Source organism: Crocodylus porosus, unplaced genomic scaffold (assembly GCF_001723895.1).
Source record: "Crocodylus porosus isolate Cpor-Errol unplaced genomic scaffold, CroPor_comp1, whole genome shotgun sequence".
In the NCBI taxonomy this organism is placed as follows: domain Eukaryota; kingdom Metazoa; phylum Chordata; order Crocodylia; family Crocodylidae; genus Crocodylus; species Crocodylus porosus.
The window spans coordinates 1,448,498-1,469,911 of record NW_017728943.1 but is presented as its reverse complement, the minus strand read 5'-3'; the positions used below and the strand labels follow the sequence as shown (position 1 = coordinate 1,469,911).

At 46.8% G+C, this 21,414-nt stretch overlaps 1 protein-coding gene across 1 annotated transcript; it reads right to left on the bottom strand.

Moving 5' to 3' along the window:
• Positions 1-374: 374 nt before the first annotated feature.
• ABI3 (ABI family member 3) lies at positions 375-21,288 on the bottom strand. Its single transcript, XM_019548404.1, has 8 exons — positions 20,401-21,288; positions 15,919-16,086; positions 13,867-14,043; positions 10,000-10,082; positions 6,965-7,060; positions 4,803-4,993; positions 3,233-3,361; positions 375-2,556 (listed from the first exon to the last, which is right to left on the bottom strand). Exons 1-8 carry the CDS (start codon positions 20,515-20,517, stop codon positions 2,390-2,392), a joined length of 1,128 nt encoding a protein of 375 aa, XP_019403949.1. The 5' UTR covers positions 20,518-21,288; the 3' UTR covers positions 375-2,389.
• Positions 21,289-21,414: the final 126 nt, after the last annotated feature.

Here is a 21,414-nt window from a genome sequence, read left to right as displayed (position 1 = left end):
CACTGTATTCTACATGATGATATTGCTCTCTACTTTCAGAAAGCGGCTTATAGCTTTGTTCAGTCTTGTGGACCACCTTTCCATTGCTGTTCTCAATCACTTGAGCCTAATTTTACTCCCATGTATGGATCAGCTGTCACTGACAACCAGAGCTAAGTAGTGGACATTTAGCTGTTTTTTAATGCAGCTTGGCAGCTGGCAGGAAAGAAAAAGGGCCAACCAACTGTGCTTCACCAACCCATTTGTGAACCTAAATTGTGCCAGAGTTCACTACAGGCAGTTTAACTCCCTAGTTTCTAGGAATGTTGTTAGTGTAATTTAGTTACAATTTAAACCTTGTGTCCCCACACATCCACCACAGGAATAGGGAAGACAAGCTTTCAAAAACTCTTTATTAAAAATGGGTACCCTTTTACCTTAACAGCAAGGGAGCAGCAGTGACAGCCATATACAGCAGAGGGCAGGGTCAGTAACATGGCTACACCCTAAGTGGATTGGCAATGACACCTGTCCTTCCTGAGCAGGTGGCCAATCTAGGTTCCCCTTTGGCTCCAGTACCATTTGAGAACAGGACAGCCACAGGCCTTTGAGAGTATATTTTCCTCACTGTTGATGCTCCCAGTAGCACTCGTCAGTACTGAGTGATCTCCTCCAATGGTCCGGGAGCTCTCATGGAGCAAAGTCCCACAATGGCTTTAAAGCATAAGCTGCAGCCAGAAAATGCATCAAGTTAGACTCTGAGACAGAGCCTTTCCATCTCCAAACCTCAAGGCAGCAGCAGTAATCCCCAGCTGCTCTTAGCAAAACAGTAGCAGCAAAAGCCTAATTTTAGCAGAAGTGGAGCCTTTTACAGATGGTGCTGTTATCACGCCAAACAGTAGCCCATACTGTGTTTTGCAGCTCCCTATCATTACACAGCGGGGGGCAGTTATACGGGTGGGCTATTTCTGTGCGCTTAGGCACTGAAGCGCACACTCTGGTTTGCATAACACACTTCCCCAAAGCTTGCCAAAGTTAAAGAGTATCCACCTGCTTTACCCCCAACTGTTACGTTATCTCACAGCTGTGCCCAGGCCTGTCTATGCTTCTCATCATGTCAGGCGTGTGGATCTTGCCAGATGCATTCATTCTCACAGTAGGCCTGAGGGACAGGCATGTATCATCCTAGCTTCTAGATAGGGAGAACAGAAGTTGGCAACCTGCTCTCAGTGGTTAAAATACCTCCCACTCTTAGGCTAGGCTGTCCCATGAGGAAAGGTGTGTTTTCCAGACTTGATAAGCTCTGTTGAGCACTGAAATGTCCCACTCAATGCATTAACCCAGTAGTTTTCAAACATTTTAGACTCAAGGCATGCTGGAGAAAATGTCAGCCCTTAGTTTTCACTATTCAATTTTTGGCTACAAAAAATAGTAAAGCAATTTCTTTTGTTGCAAAGAACTTAGAAAGCTCACAGCATCAGAATATTTTTGACACTGTGGTTCCCTATTGAAAATCTCCAAGTTTATCTTGTGAATCATGTTTGCACACCTAACAGTGCTCATATTACATGATGCTCTGTGGCACACCTGAAAGGATCTCATGGCACCCCAGGGTGCTGTAGGACCTTGGTTGGGAATCATTGCATTAACTAAACCTCTGAGCCAGTTTGGATTTTTTTTCAAGGTGTTAGGATCCCACTGTTTTCCAAGAACAGGAAGAGGAGGCTTATTCAGAGGGCAGAAAACAATTCCCATTCTGCTGAGCTTTTTATGGAATAGGAGAGAGACTAAAAGCCTGGCATGAGCCTGGCAGCTACTGAAGCCATGAGGCTGAGAATCACAGAATGCCCCAGACTCTTCCCTTCATTGCTAATCTAAGGATTCCTGGTACTAAATCCTATTCAGTCAGTGGGGTGGGACACTCTTTGCAAACCTAATCGGAGGTGCCATAAGTTACACTGCACACCCAGGGGGTGAAATCAAAATACTGAGTAAATCATCACCCCGGTAAAATGTGCCCACAATAAAGGCCGATTTCCTGGTTCCACCGTAAACTATGGCAAAACTCCCATGGATTGAAGAGGGCTGAGGTTTTAGCTTTTAAGAGAAACAGCAGTGCTTTTAGGAGAGGGCATCCCTGTGCCTCCAACAGCTGTCCTAAGGTATGAGCTACCTTCCAACTGTAGCTTCTCTGTGACCCAGCTGAGGAACGAGGCTCTACCAGGATTAGGTGTCTTGATTCTTATAAATCTTTGAAATATTTCATTCTGTGGAACAAGTGATGGGCGCTGAGGTTGGTCTTACTGGCAATATACCAGTTGCATAAAGATCCATTAACCCATGAGATGAGGGAGAAGGCAATAAACCTCTGCAGGTCTTGAAGCGAACCATCTTCTGCACCCCCGCTGGGCTATTCACAGAAAGGTTCCACGTAGTTGCCTGGAAAAAAGCCCTCCGCCTCACTGGTCACTCCCTCACACCAGCCATCGGAGTACCTCCGTGTAACATAAATGACGGTCCCTTCTTGGAACGAGAGCTCATTCTCCTTCTGCTGAGTGTAAGGGTAGAGCGTCACCACTGAAACAAGAGGAAGAAGCTGAAAAGGGAGGAGCAAAAGGAGAACCAGGATCACCCTGCAAATACAAAGGGGGCTTCAAATCTGGCTTTGACAGCACCTTGTCTCAAACTGACTGGTCATTCTGTGTCTTGACCGCAGTGGGTCATGGGAGAGGACCAGGGAGGAAGCAGTCCCATATGCAGCATGACGAACTCTGCAAGGGGTTCTCCTGAAAAGAAGTTGATGTAATCCCCAGCTTCCCTGAAAGGGGAAATGAGCCCTGTCATATATATGCCTTGTAGCAATAGACTGGCTCTATAAACAAATACGAGCAGCTTTACAGCACTTTGCATGCAAAGATCCCCCTTTCAGGTGGAGAAGCTGAAGTACACAGGCTAGGGGAGGAAAGCACTTCCCCAATGTCAGGGGAGGTCACTGGCTCACTGCTAGACCATATTACCTATTTGGTCCATCAGCAGATGGCCTTCTCACTGACCAGTACTCCTAGTCATTTTGGGCTTATTACTTCTTTAGTCCCTTAAAACTATCCTATGACCTAAGACATTGCATCAAGCCACGAGTTTCACAGATTCAAATGCATCAAATCAAACCAACCAGAGTTATCCACTTATGCCTTAGAACCTCTCCCCTTATGGCAGCTTGGAAACATCATGGGGCTCCAGATAAACAAAGTACCTTTTTCCAAGTAGTTGTCTGGTACCCATGACAATTCCTCTGTATCCAGTGGTGGGGGAGGAGGAAGAGGTGCCAAATCTTCAAAGTCAGTCAAGGCTGGAGGTGGCGGTGGCTCTATGAAGTCAGGATCTGTAAAAATATCCAAAGAATCACCAGGCGATGAAGGTCCCAATGCATGAACAGATGGCAAGCATAGCCAGCTCTTGCTATTCGTACCTGGAGTGGCTAGATACTTATTTAGTGCTTGCCCTTAAAGACCTTCACTTGTGGTATTTCAGTACTGCTGAGAACTTCTTTTAACCATATTTAGGAGGAAAATATTAAGACAAGGATATTGAAATCATGAAATGCCCCTAAAATATTGTCTAACTTTTTTTTTTTTTTTTTTTTTTTACTTTGCATAGCTCATGATTTGAAGCTGTTTTCATCATTTCTGGAGGCATAACCCCCAACTTTTTTTAAATGCCTGAGGTTGGCCATGTTGCAAATAGATGAGGAAATAGCTCATTAAGGGATGATGGATCATGGGGAAAATCTTTTTAGTGAACATTTTTTTTCCATTTCCATAAAATAACTTTGTTGTAGACACACTTCCCCTGGAGAGAACCAGCCCAAGACCTAGGCACCCTGTACATTCCAGTGGGTATTGTACAGGCAATTATCCACAGGAAAGAATTCCACCAGGTTAAGGAAGATGTCTGTGTGTGTCTCTCTCTGTCTCTTGCCAGAATCATCCTAAGGGGAAAAACTGGATCTACCCTGCACCTAGTCAGACTTTCCTTCAATGATTAATGCCTTTTTCCAAAATCAAGAAACTTTATTTGTATTTTTTTAACTACAGTTTTAAACAAATGGTATTGCAGCACCTTTTAATCATAGAATGTTATAGATATCTAAATGTCCTAACTAGTTTTACTTCCCCCCTCCCCCCACACTTTTTCCTTAATTTTCCCATCTCCATTTTACCTGTCTTCTCAGAACTTCTTTCACTTGGGGAAAAGTGATGCAGCAAAACAAGGAATGAAACTCAAAATCTGCTACTCTAACAGAACTTGGAAAAGTTTGGAAAAGTTATAGGAGCTACATGCTTCCAGTTTCATTTTTTTCCATTTTGCCAAGCTATTGCTTTTAGATACTTCCCCAAATTTGAAAAAGGTTACAGAGCAGCAGACTAAGAGAAAAACCCAAGACCTCATTCATGTTGTTGCACTCTGTAGCATATTAAAAAATAAAGCTGGGTTGGGGAGGGGACACATTAAATTTAAAAATGTAGAATTTTTCCTAAACTATTTTGTGGGGAAGAAAAAGGTTAAATGAAAATGTCTTTGGTTCTGAGCTTGCAAAAGGAAAACTGTTAAAAATTTTCATTTCTTTTTCTTTTGCAAAGCTGTTTTCCATCTTTCTACTAGCTCGACTTGGGAGTTCCATCCCAGCAAAGGACTTGGCCACTGTTCAAGGTTCCCATTATGGTTCACTGTGTGGACATCACATAAGTTGCTACCTGGTTGGAAGCATTTGATCTGGGGGAGAAACAGCATTGTATAATGGTGCAAAAAACAACAACCCATACCTGGCATAGGTAGCAGTGGTGGGAAATCAATTGGTGGCATCTCAAATGCAATGGGTGGAGGTGCAGGGATATCTGCCAGAGGAGGTGGCATTGGGTCTGTGCCCATCAGGGGAGCTGGCACAGCTGTGGGCAAGGTAGGTGGCGGAGGTGGAGCTTCAGGTACCTTTGCATTGATGCTTCCAGGGAGGCTGCTGTGGGTACAAAGAGAGAGTAGTCAGGATGCTCAGAAAGCAAATGCTAGAAGTCAGGCTAAATTTTAGTCTAGCCTCTTTCTGCCACCTGGGTAAACTGAAATGCAAAGTTGCTTCCTACTCCTGCCTTCCTGGAAGTTACAGCTCTGAAACTTTCCCCCCTGGCTCTGGTGCTAGCACACGGGTGAGTACCTGCCAGCTGGGTTAGACACAGCTGCAGAGTAAGGTGTCAATTTGGGAAGGCAGGGAGATGTTTGGATTAGTTTTCTGACATTGCCATTCAACTGCTGAAGACCCTCAGCTTCTCTCTAAACTCAGTTTTCTGCCTCTGCCAGATGGAGATAAGCCCATTGTTATTAGAGGGGCCTTGAGATTCTCTGCTGAAAGGTAATATTACCTGTCAGCTTAAGTTGATGCATTTCCCAATGCAAAAAGATTATTGAATGAACTAATAAAACAGCCAACATTTTCTTCTTGGGGATTCAGAGCCCAGCCAAAGGGCATGGCCCAGGTAGGACTCTGGGAGTATGATGGGCCCAAACTACATTTCCCATGTGTCATTGCAGTGGCATTCCTGAATCAAAGTACTTAGGGTTTGTGTTTTGAGAGTGCGTCAAAAATTAAATGAGGGAGGGGGGGGAGAAGCCCATTTTCCTACCAGCCCTACTTGCTTTGTCCTTATCTAAATCCTTCTGAACACTGCGGGGTCAACAGGGAACACATCCAACAATCCAGTGGATGGAAATGGAGCAGAAGGGGAGAGAATCTCCAGTGGGATCCCTTAGGCAGTGGTGGTGAGTGGCACTGTACTTCTGTCACATGCATGTGCTGTAGCAGGATGGGATCTATTGACCAAAATGGTTTTCCATTGAAAAATACAGTTCAAACCCAAATGCAAGCATTTCCCATGAAACGTTTGGTATTTGCTGCACTTGTCAGTTAAAAAAGTCATAACAAAATGAATATGTTGATCTTGCTGTAGATCTTAGTTTTTATTTTGCTTCTTGCCAACAAGAAGGTTAAGTGATTTGGTTCTACTCTGTGGCTTATTGGGGTTTTGTGTCTGTACCCTCCCCTCCTCCCCCCATCCTCTGTTTATTTTCTTGTTGCTATCCCACGTTTTTCAACAGAAAAACATGGGATGACAGAGAGGGAAAAAGGGAAATGGGAAGAAAAATTCAGAGGTACAATATGGAAAGAAAATGCCCAGGGCAGTCCTCTCACCCCTCTCTCCCTGGCAGTGTGTCCTGTAGTTTTCTAGAGCTGCAGTGCTGCCAGAGGGAAACTTTAACTCCATTTTTTTTTTACCACCAAAGACCATTTTGAGAGGGTAAAAAAAATTGATTTTGGTAGGAAAACAGGATTAATTCTCTCCCCAGCTGCCACAAACGTCACTGCTACTCTAGAAAGTTACAACTCCCCAAATTCCTTGCTCTTCATGACACACACCACCTGCCCTGGTTGCTCTTTGCAGCTGGAGAGTGGTGGTGGGGCACGGGAGGAGAGGATGAGGTGCCCCCACCCCTGTCCTTCTAGTGCCCCTCCTCTAAAGTGGTGTCTAGGGCATCCCACTTGCCCACCTTGTATTGTGCTAGGGGAAAGAGTCCACCAACCCTTGGAAAAATAACAAACTAGAATAAAAATTTTGGTTTCAAAAACTGAAATTGTGTCTTCAACTCAAAACACAAATTTTAGTTTCAAAATTTTTCTCACAGAAAATGATGGGAAACACTGCAAAAACCCCACCCAAAACAAGTCAAATGAAGTGTTTCACAAGACTCACTCTGTGGAACAGGTTTTTCTTAACAGTGCCAATTAAATATCCCAAACATGGGACTCCCCCAGACCTCAGATCCATTCTCAACTCTGCTGCAGGGCTGCAGGTCACTTCACCTCTACATTTCCTTGAAGTGCAAGTCACCCGTCCCCTGTTAGGATGGACAGTGAATACCAAGCTGCTCAGACACCTACCTGAGCGATGTTAAAGATAATGTGGAGGTCGAAGCTGACAGTTTGCCTTCAGGAACCACAGGAGGCTGTATGGGCTCTGCGACACGAGGGTTTCTCCTGCAATCAAGACAGACATCTTCAGACCCATAATGGGCACCTTGGTTTTGAGAAGCAAACCCTTTGTCCCTTACCAAGTAAACACAAAGCATTTGACCCTGAGATTTGCCTAGGTGTTGGTCACAGATCTGCAGGAATTTAATAGTGATGGGTTAGAGTCAGTGCAGTGCAGTGGTCCAAGACTTGGGAGATCTCCAGATGGTCTATTCCAAACTCTGCCACTGACCTGCTGCATGTCCTCAGCCAAGTTACCTTTCCTCCCTGTCTCTATCCCAGTCTATTGACCCGTAAGCTCATTGGGACAGGAAACATCTCACTGTGTGCTTGGACGGCACTTGAAACAATGAGGCTTCAATGAATCATAACAGAAAGAGGCCACTTACCTAAACCAGAGCCCTGCATGACAGGGAAGATTATCTGACTGCATTAAGCTTCCTCATCGTGCAGGTGAATTCTGTCCTCTTAAACTGACAGGCTCTTTTTTTACCCAACGCAGAGCCAGCCAAAGCAGGGGCGAAACAAATTCCTCTCCACCACTGGACTCCACCAAAATATTTCACCTTGAACCCCCTGGAAGCTAACCTATTCCTGACAGTGACTTTCTGTATCAAGTGCATAGTTTATGGCAGGGATGGGGCTCTGGTGGGAGTTGCCCTGGTTCCTGGGCACAAGAAAGGAGATTGGTCTCCATAACCATTTCATCCATGGGGTGATAAGGACATGCTGAATGCTGTCCCTGAGTGTGCTTCTGATGAGCAGTATTGACTCCAAACCTTACAGCCTGCATGACTTTGCTCCCTCTGCTAAACCCTCTGTGCCCTACAGTTAATAACAGCCCCCTTCCTTTTTTGAATGGATTTATTGAGTGGTGCTCAATCTTTTAGCCCTCTGGGCCAGATGAAAAGGCCAGTCTGTGGGCTAGATCAGGCCCGGCACTTCCTTTACCCAGCCCCTTGCACCCAGATTGGGCCCATGTGACCTCAACTGGCCCTGGGGGCCCAGATTGGGTCTTGCTCTGTCTTTGCCTAGCCCTGCATAACCAGATGGAGACCACACTTCCTCTAACCAAATTGGGTCCCATGCCACCCCAGCCTGGCCCTTTGTGTCTGGATCAGGCCCATACTACCCCAGCTAGGCCTGTGCTCCATGATGGGGTCAACATTGCTCTCACCTGGTCCTGTATGACCCAATTGAAGGGTCAAGTGAGGGCTTCCCCTGGTTCAGAAATTTGGCAGCAAGGGAGCAGCAATTAATCCTGCCATCACTCCCCTACTGCCAAATTTTCAGACTAGGAGAAACCCCTGGATAACACAGCTCTCCAGGCCAGATGTGGCCTATTGACCAGGGGTTGAGCATCCCTGGACTTAATCTTCTACATAATCAGGTTACCAAAAGAGACTGTTCTCCTGATAAGTTCTCATTTCTCCACAGGTTTACTGTCCACTTCTCTTTTTAGTGACCAGTTTCATTAACATAATAGATAGAGGCAGATAGCTGTGTTAGTCTGAAGTCAGGCAGAAGGCAGGGCAGGGTAGAAATTAACTTGGGGGTTGGCAACATTTTTGGGCAGAGTGCCAAAGACACCCACAACCTCAATTTGTAAGATGTTGGCATGCCAGGGGCAGACGGCAGAGGAGCCACGAGCAGCCCAGTTCTTCTTGTGGCAGCAGAGCTCCAGCCCTTTCCCTGCCGTCCACCCAGAGGCATGTGTGCCAAGCAAAATGCCTTTGCATGCCATGCTCTGACACCCACGCCAGGGGTTGCCTACCCCTGAACTAACTGGTTCAAAGAGGCATAAGCTTTTGTAGGCACAGCCTGCTCCAACAGATGCCATAAATCATAACAGGGTTTAATGTGTACTAACTCCACCTAAGTCTGTATCTGTTTCTTTGCCAGATCTGAGAAGGGTGTTTGTTCTAGGCTCAAAAACCTGTCTAATATTTCTTCCAAATCTAAAGCTGAACCAGTAAAAGATATCAAGTTTGCTTCTTGCAGGGGAGAACCAAACATCCAACATCTCCTGACAAAATGTTTTTCCCCACTGGAAAATGCTGATGTAACAAAATCAAAGAGGCATAAAATGTTCATAGATGAAAGCTGACTTCATCAGCTGGCAAGTGACAGCCTATAAAAGCTTATACCTTTCTAAAAGATTTAGTTTCTAAAACTTCAGACTAGCAACTTCTCTCTGTCTCACTCTATGGAACCTATTGATTTGGTTAATTATTGGTGGGAAATTATCTAAATGTTTTATTTTGACTTTAACAGGATAGAATACAGTCAAAAAGAGAAACTTTGAAATGAAATATTTTAGTGGAGTCAAAATGAAATATGGGGGGGTAGTTAAATGGAAAATTCAGATTTCTGCTTGTCATCCCAATTTAGGACAAAATTAAATTTAAAAAAATTGCAGAATTTTTCCCCACCCTGAGAATTTTGTTTTTTGTGGGGGGGTTTATTTATCAACCTTCCTGGAAGGCTAGGTCAATAGTACTATCAACTTGGCCATAACCTATTTGCAGGACACATGTATAAATGGTTTAAAAGTGTTAATGACTGATTAATGTTTGTTACAGGCTTGTTGATTACCTAAGTCGCATGTGTTCTTCATAGTTATAAGCACACACTAAGTATTCTAGTTGCTGTTGAACCATGGCCTGAACATCCAACTGATCTACTGGATTCTAAAGCAAGTAATCCTCCTAATTACAAAGATATCCACCGAATTATTCATAAACTCTTTCAAACCATTTCTGAATGGAATCTTCCTATAAAAACCCATGACCATATTTGATTAAGGGCCTGTCTCAGGCAGATATATGACCATCAGGAGTAGACCTGAAGGATTATTTTCCAGTAGGAAGATCTTGCTCTCTCTATTGTGGATGGACACAGCAGAACAGACAGGAACCACATGTCCATGGGTGCTCCAGGCTCACCCCAGGGTATTTGAAGACTGTCCTGCTGTCTTGACTGATTTCCGAGCCAGGGTTCCTGTCCGGGACAGTTGTGTGCTCTGGTCCTATGGAGAAAGGAGAAAAGGCATCAGTATCAGTTAGGGGAAAAACAACACAGAGAAACTTAATTGACAGAAACTCACTGCCTGGAGCATGGCATGCTAGGGGGGAGTCTAGCTGTGTGCATGGGTGGATCTAGGATTTTGAAAAGCAGGGTACAGATGGTGAGGTGCATCCTCCTCCTTTTTTCCAGTTAAAAATACAGCAGAATAGTCAAAGGAAGGATAGCTTGATTAGTGGAACATTAAGGCCATTAAAAATGAGAGAGGGTTGTTAGCACCTATGGAACGAAGAATTTAGAAGGAATCAAATAGATTATAACGAGCTATGAAGTCAGTTGACTCTGTCATTGCTGCCTGAATAAAAATGCTGCTGCTGTTGCTGCCAGGCAGTTGGTTTTAAACTTTGGGTGGACCAGAAATCAAAGTGGCACCACTGTACCCCCACTCCAGATCTCCCCCTGGCTGTGTCAGATGAGAAAAGACCAAGATCACTTTGTATCTTAAAGCTTATCATGGCTTAGGGAAATTTCCACAAAATATGCTGCACTGGCACAACAAACAAGGGCTTGTTCAGAAGTAGCTTGGCCTGGAAATCTACTGGTTTAGATATACTGGGAGGTGGGGTGTCTATGCTGATGTAGACAGGGCTGTAGAGAAAGTAGGAGGCAAACTGATCTGTGCTCAGGCTATTGGTCTGCCTATGTTCAGAATAAGTTTCCAAAAGCCAAGCAGGTCTCCATCTGTGCTCTGTGGACAAACATTTCTCCACTTGGCATCTCCTTTGGTGGTAAAAGGAAGAAGTCAAGGACTGTGTGGATAACAAAACCAAAGTAAGTGACTTCTCCTCATCTGGATCCAGGTGCATAAGCACATGGCAGGGTGGAGGAAGTCTGGACCATTATATTGGCCAGACAGCATCCAACCAGTATCTATCACCAGCACTACATTCAAAGGCACTTTGAAATACCTAAAAGGACAAGCAGTCCCTAAAAGGGCACACCTACCCCACAACTGCTCTTTATGCAATAAACACAGCCTTTTATTACTGGCTCAGAAGAACAAAGTCTTTGTAGAATCAGGAAGGAAAGCCTGGAGCATAACCACTACAGGGCTGACCTAGAGTCCTTCAAAGTCCATGGGAGTCTTTTCACTGATTTCAGTAGGCTTTGACTCAGGCCAAAGGGAACTAAGCACGTCAGGTGCCCATCTTGGCAATTTGAGACCTATCTGTTGCAAAGGGAGCTGAGCATTTTAGAACATCCGACCCTTCACTTCCTCACTGGGGTCTGATCTCTTCTGGTATAGTCTGGTGCACACTCACCCTCTTTGCTCCAGGCTCAAGGCCTCATTGAAAAGCCACATCAGGCCAAAGGTGCTGCTCACTGAGGCAACAAAAATCTGCAAGAGCTGTGCTGAGGAAACAGCCCTCTGCATTGCAGTGAGGGCCCAGCTGAGAAAGTGGAGGCAGTCGTGGGAACAGCGCAGCTCAGCAGACAACTTCCCCTCCACAAAGCTAACCCAACCTCAGCTAGTTTCAGTCTCGAGTGGTTCCAGTCCCCTGTGATGATGACACCCTCCTATGTGAGGACTTATCTTTTCTTTAGTTCTTAAATGTAACTTGCAAAGGAGGGGAAATAATAAGCAAAGGCTTTGGAGCACTTCTGCTGCTTTCCACTGGATTCCCAAGTGGTGAAAAAGTCTCCTGAGTCTGGAAACAAAAGGATTCTAATTTCCCAGGTGCCAAGAAAGCAGCCTTACACTAAGACAGGCCAGAAATAGTATTGTCTCAAAAAAAATTTACTAATTTTTATTGATTCCAAATCTGCAGGGAAGAAAAGATTGTGGGTGCGAAGCCCCAACCTCCCTTGCTCTGGTGGCTGTGGGGAAAAAGCTCTAAGCATGCAGATCTGAGCCATCCAAAAAAAATCAAAAATAGAGAAGGCAGGGAAGATGCGCTGAAGCAGCCAAGAGGTGTCCTTGCCAGATTTGCTTACAACATCACAGAGAAAGGGGAAAGAAAAGGCAAGAACAAGTTTATTTTTGTTTTCTTTCCTAGATCGCATTTAAGGGAAGAGAGACCTGGGGCTGCGGGAGAGCACTGCGGTGTCCAAAGAGAGTTGGAAGAAGACTGCTTCAGTAGAATTGAATCTTCTGCTCTGCTACAAACTCAGTGTATGATCTTGAACAAGTCCCTTAGCCCCTCGGGGCCACACAGACTTCTTCCATCTGGATAATAGCACTTTCCTGTGCTAGGGAGGTGCAGAGAAGGAAGACACACTACAGACTGCAAGTTGCTCAGACAGCACGGCAATTGAGGCCATGTAATGAACTTAGGGACACTGGGAATACTGCTGTTTTCCCCAGGATTCCTCTCTCAAAACATGGGGAGAACACCATCACAAGCAGACTGAAGTATGGGCACCTTTTCCCTCCCACCCCATGTGTCAGCATGAGGCTGTGGGGGTTGTTGCAGTGTGAACAAGCTTGGGTCAGGACAAACAGGGACAGCAAACATCCTTTCTGGTCCCAGGGGCACGGCAAGGTCTCTTGTCCCATCTAGCCCATCTCTGGGGGGCGGGTGACCAGAATGCCAGCTGAGCTGCACCATACTTCGTTAGTTTATATCCAGGTTGGTAATCAATGGCTCTGTTCTTTGATGGCCCACTGGGCTTGGGCAGTCGTGTTTCCCTCCGTTCCAAGACTGGGTCACTCCAGCACTGGCTTCGCCCTTTCTCCTTTGGCCACAGCTCCCCCAAGGCCTCTGTCACTTGCTGAACGCTAGTCTCATGTCTTTCAAAGAGGAACGGGAGGGCCCGTCTGTGGCTCACCAAAGGACTCCAGCGCTCCACAAAGGAAGTGCTTGGAGACTCTCTGTCTGTTGCTCAATTAATCAAGTCTGCTGAATGTAGCAATTACCGTGGTCCAGCAGCCTCCTATGTCTTGTGTACCAGCTCTAGTTTTGTTGAACAAGCTTTAGTTCAAGCACCCCAGCTGCCATTTTTAAGTGCGGGGGCACTGATACATGAGAACACAGTGGCACTTTAAAGCAGCTGTTGGAGCTACTCTAATCAAAGTGCTACCCACGGATCACATATAAAAGGCCAGGCCTCCAGCCATAAACCAGGGTTAATGTTTCAAGGCCTTACAGAAGCATCAAAGGATTAAATGTTTGTAAAATGCAAAGCAGATCTTTCGCCTACCCATCACTCTAGCCCTGTGCATGCCAGATTGGACCCAGCCCCACATGCAGTGAATTGGGCTTGCTACTTCAGCCCCGGCTCCATGAACACTGAATGAGGCTTGGCAGCCCAGCCCCAGCGCTGGCCCTATGTGTGCTTACTGTCCCAGCCCTAGCCCTAGCCTTAGCCCTACATGCACCAGATCAGGCTTGCTGCCCTGGCCCAGATGCTGGATCAGGGCTTTTGACCCAGCCCTGATCACAGGCCCTATGCAGCACACAGGGTCATGTCATCTGGCTTATGGGGTTTGGAAATTTGGGGGCAGGGGAGCAGTGCCACCATACCCCCACTGCCAAATTTCTGGACCTGTGAGAAGCCCTGCAAGCCAGATGACACCGCTCTTCAGCCCAGAGGTTGAGCACCACTGCTCTAGGGGACAAACTTTCTCTTTCTTGGCTTCTAAACAACATTTCTCTTTCTTTTGCTGGCCCAAAAACTTCCAGCCAAGCTACAGCAATTCTTACTGGGAGCCTCAGTGAGGTCGCTTCATGCGCTGCCTGGCCAAGGAATACCCCCTCAGACATATTTCACATGCGGTGTTGCCTGACCTTTATCCCATGGCCAACATCATCCAGGATGCTGAAGTTGAGAGGCTTCCGGAAGTAGGGTTCCCGGCTTTCTGGGTTCTGCGGGTAGATGATTTTCTGGTAGAGTGGGGGCTTCTTGCAGACGGCCAATGTCCCGATCTCCCGACGAGCCACCTTCTCCTTGTGCATGTCAACCATCTGCAGAGAATCACTCTCATCACACAGTCCTCTTTTGAGGGGGGTCCCTCAAAACCAGGACTTGCAAGTCTTCAGAGGCATAAGTTCTGTACCCCCCTCCAACCCTTAAATTTAGGGAGGTCCAAAAATACTCTCCTCCTCTCAAAGGAATGGGCTCTGATTAAACCTAGAATGGCTGGAGCCACGACTCCAAGGTCGCCTTTTTGGCTGTGCTATGAACTCTTCGTCGCACCAGCCTCTATGAAGTGATGGGAAGGATTGCTACCTCACAGAGAGGATGCCCTACTAACAGCGTTCCTCCAGTGACTTCCCCAGACCTACACCAATTTATACCAGCAGCAGATCTGGCCCTTACAGATCTCTGAAGGACAGAGATAGGGGCCAGAAGGGATGGTGAAAAAAAAAAAATGGTGATTATTTTTGCTCCAAGACGCACAAGCTGCTGTTAATCCATTTCACTGCTGCTTCCTGAGGAGTTTTTCATAATAAATTAAGACTCCCCAGCGAACAGGAAAGTTACCAGGCAACTTTCAAGCAACAGGAAGGGGGCTGGCGGCTGTCACTGGGCTCTGCACGCATCCGTATATTCCAGGAGGATAAGAGGGGGCGGGGTGGTGAACATGCAGATTCCCAGGGGCTTTATGAGCGAAAGCAAACCCTTCAGTTTGCTGAAGAGGAGGCATTTCCTTTGTGGTAAAGGACAGTGCATGTGAGAAGTTAGCAGGCAGCTCCAGGGTGTCTCCACCAGCCCCTCTCCCAGGTTGCAGTGTGCATGTTTGCACAAGCTGCAGTCCCAGGGAAGGCTTTTTGTGAGGTTCTCAGCACCCCCAGCCCTCCTGTTATGCAGTGGGGGCAGTGCGGACAGGCATTCAGCCCCTCTGAAAACCAGGCCTCAGCGTACCCCTGAAAGGTTCTGTGGGGGAATCATCAATTCTTCTTAATAGGATGATGCCCCTTCATCAGGGACACAGGCCCCTTTGTGCCAGATGCAGATTTGCACATCGGAGCTGTAGCCACTAGCCAATCTACAGGGGGACAACACCCCAGCCAGGAAGCATGGACTAGAGAGGACCCTGCTGCAATAATATGTAGTGGACCCCACTTGTGCCCACAGGGATATTTGACCCCCCCCCAGAGCTTCAGTACTGAAAACACAAGTACTCCCCCTGCGTCCTGCACTGCACGTGCTGTAGTCCACATTCTCAATAGTATTTAGGCACCCAACTTCCATCAAATTCAACTTCCATTTTAATTCTCTTCCTGAAATTGATTTGTGTTGGTTCTTTGGAGACCTCTGAGGATTTTGACCTAAGTATACTCATAGAATCACAGAAAAGCAGGCCTGGAAGGGACCTCAGGAGGTCATCTAGTTTGATCCCCTGCTCAAGACAAGATCATCGCTGTCTCAACTAGCTCAGACAGGTGTTTGCTTAATCTACTCTTAAAACTGCATGACCAACCTTCTCACACAGACCAGCTACCAGACACAAAGCTCCATTACCAAGAACATCTTAATTTGCCACAGGTAAATTAGGGGCACAAGGGCACTGTCACTGTCCTGCTGCTGCAAGGACAGGAACTACTTTGTTAAAATGCACTTGAGAAATCCAAGGGAAAGGATCATGTCCTCTGGTACAGAGGAAAGCAAAATCCCTTCAAGTCCACGCCAATCCGACTGTGGGGTAAAATTCCTTCCCTGTCTTCAATATGGCAATCACTCTGACCCTGAGTGGAGAGGTAAGACCCTCTAACCAGGAACCTCCAGGTTTTTCAGGCCCAGCATAAGCCTCTGGACCTATCTCTGTGTAAGGCTGAAGACTACCTCCCCACAGTGCAGCTGTCATAGGCAGTGGATCAGAGCATGTTCCCACCCACCTGTGCAGTAGAGCAGATGCTGGCTTCCACCTGGCGCAATTCAGCCGCCTGCAAGTCCAACATTTTCAGGACCTTGCTGGCCAGGTTGCTGATCTGGTAGGCCACACTAGCCAGGGACTGGGCACTGTAAGCCATGGTCTCCTCCAGGGCTTTCCGCTTATCTTCTGCCTGAAAGAGAAAAAGTCCAAGTCACCCAACCCAGAAGGAACATTAGTACCACTGCAATGGAGTAAAAAGACCTGGGGAGCCAGGAGCCTGGTGTGGCCCTGCCTGTTGAACTGGGGCATTAAGGGGTAGGGAGAAAGGCTGCATTTGACATTTTACCACCACATTCTTTACAACATTTGGTCCTTGGGGAACTCAGATAGTAGCTCTTTAGCTTCTAGGCCAACCATCTTGGTGTCTCAAGAGAAGGGAGAAGATGGCAGAGGAGGCTGGTCTATTTTTTGCGTGTGAATGCCAAGTTGGTTTCAGGGGCAGGTTTGACAGCTCCGGACACTCTGTCTCCAGTGCATGCTCAATGCAAACTTCTCCCTGCTTTTATGCCTGGGTGCGGTTTTGAAGAGGCCATCTTCTAGGAAGTTCGATCTCCAGCAGCCAATTAGCTTCACAAGCAAGATTGTCAACAAGGGGAGCAAAAAGACACCAGGCCCTTGGAACCAAGCTGAGCCCACCGACTCTCGTACAGACCTCCAAGCAGCCTCCAGAAATCTAGTCTGATAAAATACTAGCTTTCATGGATGTGAACCACTGCTCTTTTATAGGTAGAATTAGAGTTTCTCAGCTGTGTGTTACAAGCCCTATACTCACTGCTAATGGAGAGTCTCTTTTAGTTGAAAAGTTAACAGTACTACCCACTCCCCTAGCCCTGCCATTACGATACAATTCCACACAACATCACAGCCTGCCCCAAAGAGCCAGAGATGAAATTTCCACAGGCACAGATGGGTTGCACTGTTTTTTCATCCAAGCCAAATTCAGGAACCTGGGACCTGCCCCTGACCCCTTACAAGGCCCCTTGTACTGAGAGAGGACAGGCTGGTCAATTATACCCTCAAAAATGTGATTATTGTTGGCAAGAGGTGGTGCTCGCAGGAAGCAGAGCGCTCCAAAGGCAGATTCTTTAGAGACAGCACCTTTTAATTTCAGTCCAGCTTAATTTGAGGACATTTCCTTCTGCTTTCCAAATGCATCAAACTTCCTTCAGTAGCATCAACAGAACAGAGGGAGGTCACTGACACCAATTACTCAGTGGTGCTTGTTTCTGTCTAAAACTAACCACACCCCGGCCTTGTTGTGAGGATAAATGGAGCTGTTATTCCCAACACCAATGAAAAAAAGCATAGATGAGTCCTCACATGGAAAGGGGCTCAAATCTTACTGCAGGACAAAAGGAAATGAAATCTTCTGTTTCATTAATGGAAATAAAGGCCTGATCTAAAAGCCATCCAAGCTGTGGTGAGACTCCCATTGACTTCATTGTATGTTGGGCCAGGCCCTAAATTCCAGTTTTCTGTTCCAACAGATGTAACTTCTAAGGTAAGAGTCAAGGCACAGGCAGTACCTCTATGCTGCTGTGTTTCTGCCAGCTGGGATTTCCTGAGCTCTCACAAGCTAAGCAGGTCTAGGTGAGCTCTGTTTTTGCATGTCAGTTAGTGATTTGATAGATCACCCTTCTCTCTGTACCAGCACTTCTATCCTGGTGTTAACAAGAACCTGGTTCTGCTTTCCAAGCTATTGTCTATTTGTCATTATAAGAGATTGCAGTGCTAAAAGTGAAACACCACTATAGCTTGATTGTTAACCCCAGCATCCTGGCCAGAAGCCGTCTTGAACATTATGTCCTACATCATAATATTGACATTCCACCTTTATTTCCAACCATTCAGCTGTTTGTGCTATAAAAAGGTGTTGTCTGTGACCCTGGTGTGCCATCCCAGTGGTGGCCGCATTTCAGAAGGAGCAGTTAGTTCACTTTAGACACGCAGAGGGCCATGATTTTCCAAGGTCCCTTCCAGCCCTAATACCTATGAAATCTATGAAATTCACACAGCTTTTCAAATCTGTGGTGGGAAAATGATTAAAGCCTTAGACCTGGGCTTAGGAAACCTGGGTTCAAGTCCTATTTCAGCCATGGCACCTGGTGAGGGGCTGAGCCAGTTACTGAACCTCTGCGCATCAGTTTCCCCTTTATAAAATCTGGATAATGTTTCCTTTGTCTATTTAGAGTGAGCAGCACCCATCAGCAGAGACCCCCCCCAACCTCAACTCTGGCTTCCTGCCACTGACAAAATGCAAATAATATGATCAGTTCAGAACCATTCTTTATTGCCATTTGCTGGAAGGCTGTGATGCTTCAGTGGCCAGGAAAGGAAAGACGCTGACCTTTCTTTCCATAAGCAGGCACAGGACAACACTGGACTGACCTGGGAGGCCCCTTCCTGCCCCATGAGACCCTAGAACAGCCCTCCCCCAGCAACTGTCGCTGAAACCTGATGACAAAGAGCAAAAGGGAGGAACTTCAAGGTCAAAGCCACAGCTCAGAGACATAGGGCCTTCATTTCAGGGGATCTTGCTGCTTCACAGGTATGTGGGCTGAGCAGTATCAAGCAGCCTTCCTCCCCGCATTTCCTGTCACACGCATTGCAATGAGGACCATTTTCACCTGTGCACTGACCTGTAACATCTTTCCCCATATTAATGTGTGAATAATGTACCGTGCTTCCCCTTTAAGCAAAACATAAAATCTGTCTGGAGTCATCAAAACAAACACTGAACAAATACAAGGGGTCCTTTAGTCTTTTCCCACCATATATTTCAGTGCCTATAACCACAGACCAACAGGATGACTTCACAGCTAAGACAGTGGCTAAGACTCAAAACATGTAGGGTCAGTTCCTGCCTCTGCCACACACTCCTTGTATGACCTTGGGTAAGTCACTTAGTCCTCCTGGACAAGTCCCTATCCAGAAATGGAGATAATGCTTCCTTGCTTGGTCAGTCTTATCTATTTGAATTATAAACTTTTTTTGAGATAAGGCAGTCACTAACTATGTGTTTGTAAAGCACCATAAACAAGAAGGTCTTTAAAAGCTTCTGTAAGACGATTCCAAACATGGGCTTGTCTGGTATCCTGTCAGAGACATTGTTCTGTCTCTGGGCTTTATATTGCTGCCTGGCATGGCACTTTTCATGTAAAAGCAGGAGGGAAATCCCTAGCAGGATCCTACCAAGGGAGCTATCCCCTGCTTTCGTTTTCACACTTTGCTCTGAGCTATCCCAAGAGCTGCCACAGCTCGGGCCTGGGCTGTGCTTTCCTAGGGCAAGAGAGATCTGACAAGTTATATTTTGCAGTCACAGGGGTCATTACTTTTTTGGCCACATAAGTCTGATCATGCCTGCTTAGCAGATCAGTAGCTGTTTGTCATTATCAGCAAAGTAGCACCCACAAACCCCAGCTGAGATCACGCCCTTATCCACTGGATGCCATACAACCCCATAACCACTGTCTTCACAATGGGAGAGATGTGTTCTCAGTTCAAGGTGAAATCCTAAGACAAACAAGGCAGTGTGCCATTTTTGCGCAAGTTACCTAGTTGAATTAGAAAGGAACCGGGGTTCAGATCCTCAAAGGTACCTAATTCTCACTGGAGCCAAAAGGTATTAGACACCCAGATCTCTTTAAGAACCTGGGCCAAGGCTCTGACTTGAGTGAAGAATGCCCTTTCTCTCCACGGTGCAGACAGGGCCATAGTGTGGGAGTTAGTGCACTAAAATGTTGACAGTCTAAGGCAGTGCTTCTCAACCAGTATGCCACAGCACGCTGAGGTGCCTTGAGCTCCTGTCAAGGGTGAGGTGGAGTGCCACACAATGTTAGGTGCGTAATCACAATTCACAAGATAAACCCAGAAATTTCCAATAGAAATCCCTAATGTTAAATATACTCTGATCTGTTGTAGTCTTTCTGAGTTCTCTGCAACAAAAAAAATGCTGTATTTTTTCTGTAGTCAAAAAATGGATGAAAGCTAAGAACTGGCATTTTCCAAGGGGTGCTTTGCATCTAACAAACAGTGCCTTGAGTCTAAAAAGTTTGAGAACCACTAGTATAAGGAAATAGGACACATGAGAAGGAGGAACTTCTCTGAGATGACAGCAAACCAGGGGCAGAGCCAGGATGAGAACCCAGGGATCACACTCCAGCCCAATACACTCTTCCCCACCACAAACTCACTCCCCAAAGCTACAATGTTTTTTCTGTTCCACACAGGCTATACAACACCCCTCTTAATCTTCTGTACAAGCTGCCTTTCTCCACAGCCTCACAACCCCCAGTGACTGCTGCACCTGCTGTTTCAACAAGCTGCCACTTGCCACATTGCTTCCTTTCCCAGACAGGTGTCCTGGCTCCTCCTAGCCCCAGACACCTCCCCTGGAGCCATGGGGCACAGCTGAGCATGCGGAGGCCAGCAGGGACACGCTCACCTGCATGTAGTTGTTCTCACAGTAGTCAGCCACTTTGTGGAGGTTGCTGTAATTGTCCTGCAGGACCTGCCTGGCAGAGGGGATCTCATGCTGCTGTAGCTGCTGCAGCTCAGACATGCTGCTCTGGGTTGCTGCTTTGCTCTGCACCTCTACCACTTCCTTCTCTGTGAGGTCTGCTGTCTACACAAGGGTTTTGAACCTTGCAGCACTCAGAGCCATTGGCTGGGGGCCCAGTCACACTCGGAACTGGCCTCCACCTCCCCTTTGCATTGTGGAGACAAGCTGACGCCTTCAGCATAAACCCTCAAGGTTCACCGCGAACACGGCCTGTCATCCAGTTGGCCGACTTTGAGGGATCCCTGCCCCAAAGCCTTTGCTAGCTGCCCTCACAGCACAGTCTGCATCTGAAGGCTATCACAATGATTGAGGAAGAATAGGAAATTGCCACCCGATGCATTGTTCTATACCTCTTGTCTGTGCACTGGACTCCTCCACCCTCCGGGAGGCTTGCACTCAGACTGGATCACAGTGCAGATAGACAGGTGTTAAAGCACAGAGCCGATTCCCTCAGCTTGGGTCTGGAGGGAGGAGAATTGATGGAGACAGCAGCCTGCACCAGCAGACATGCTCCTGGGACACTCCAGGGACCAGGATGGGAGCAAAGTAATGGTCATAGAGGATGTGAGTCATGCTTTCCTGAGGCAGGGAGAGGGGAAAAGTGGGGCTGAACTTTCAGGCTGCCTCAGACTCCTCAGCCTACCCCACTGCTGCCACCTGCTTGCAATGTTTGGTCCAACAGCCATGGCTAAACCAGATGTGGTCCTTGAAGCCTCCTGACAGAAACACAGCCTTACAGCACAGCTCTGGAGCAAAAGGCTTGGCCCTTCTGAAACCAGCAAGGGGAGAGCTGAGGGCAAGAGCAATAAGATCCTGGGTTGCCGAGCACAGTGAGCCCTGAACCATCCTCAGAACCAGCTGGAAATCTCCACCTAGCGCATAAGCAGGCTCAGCCCT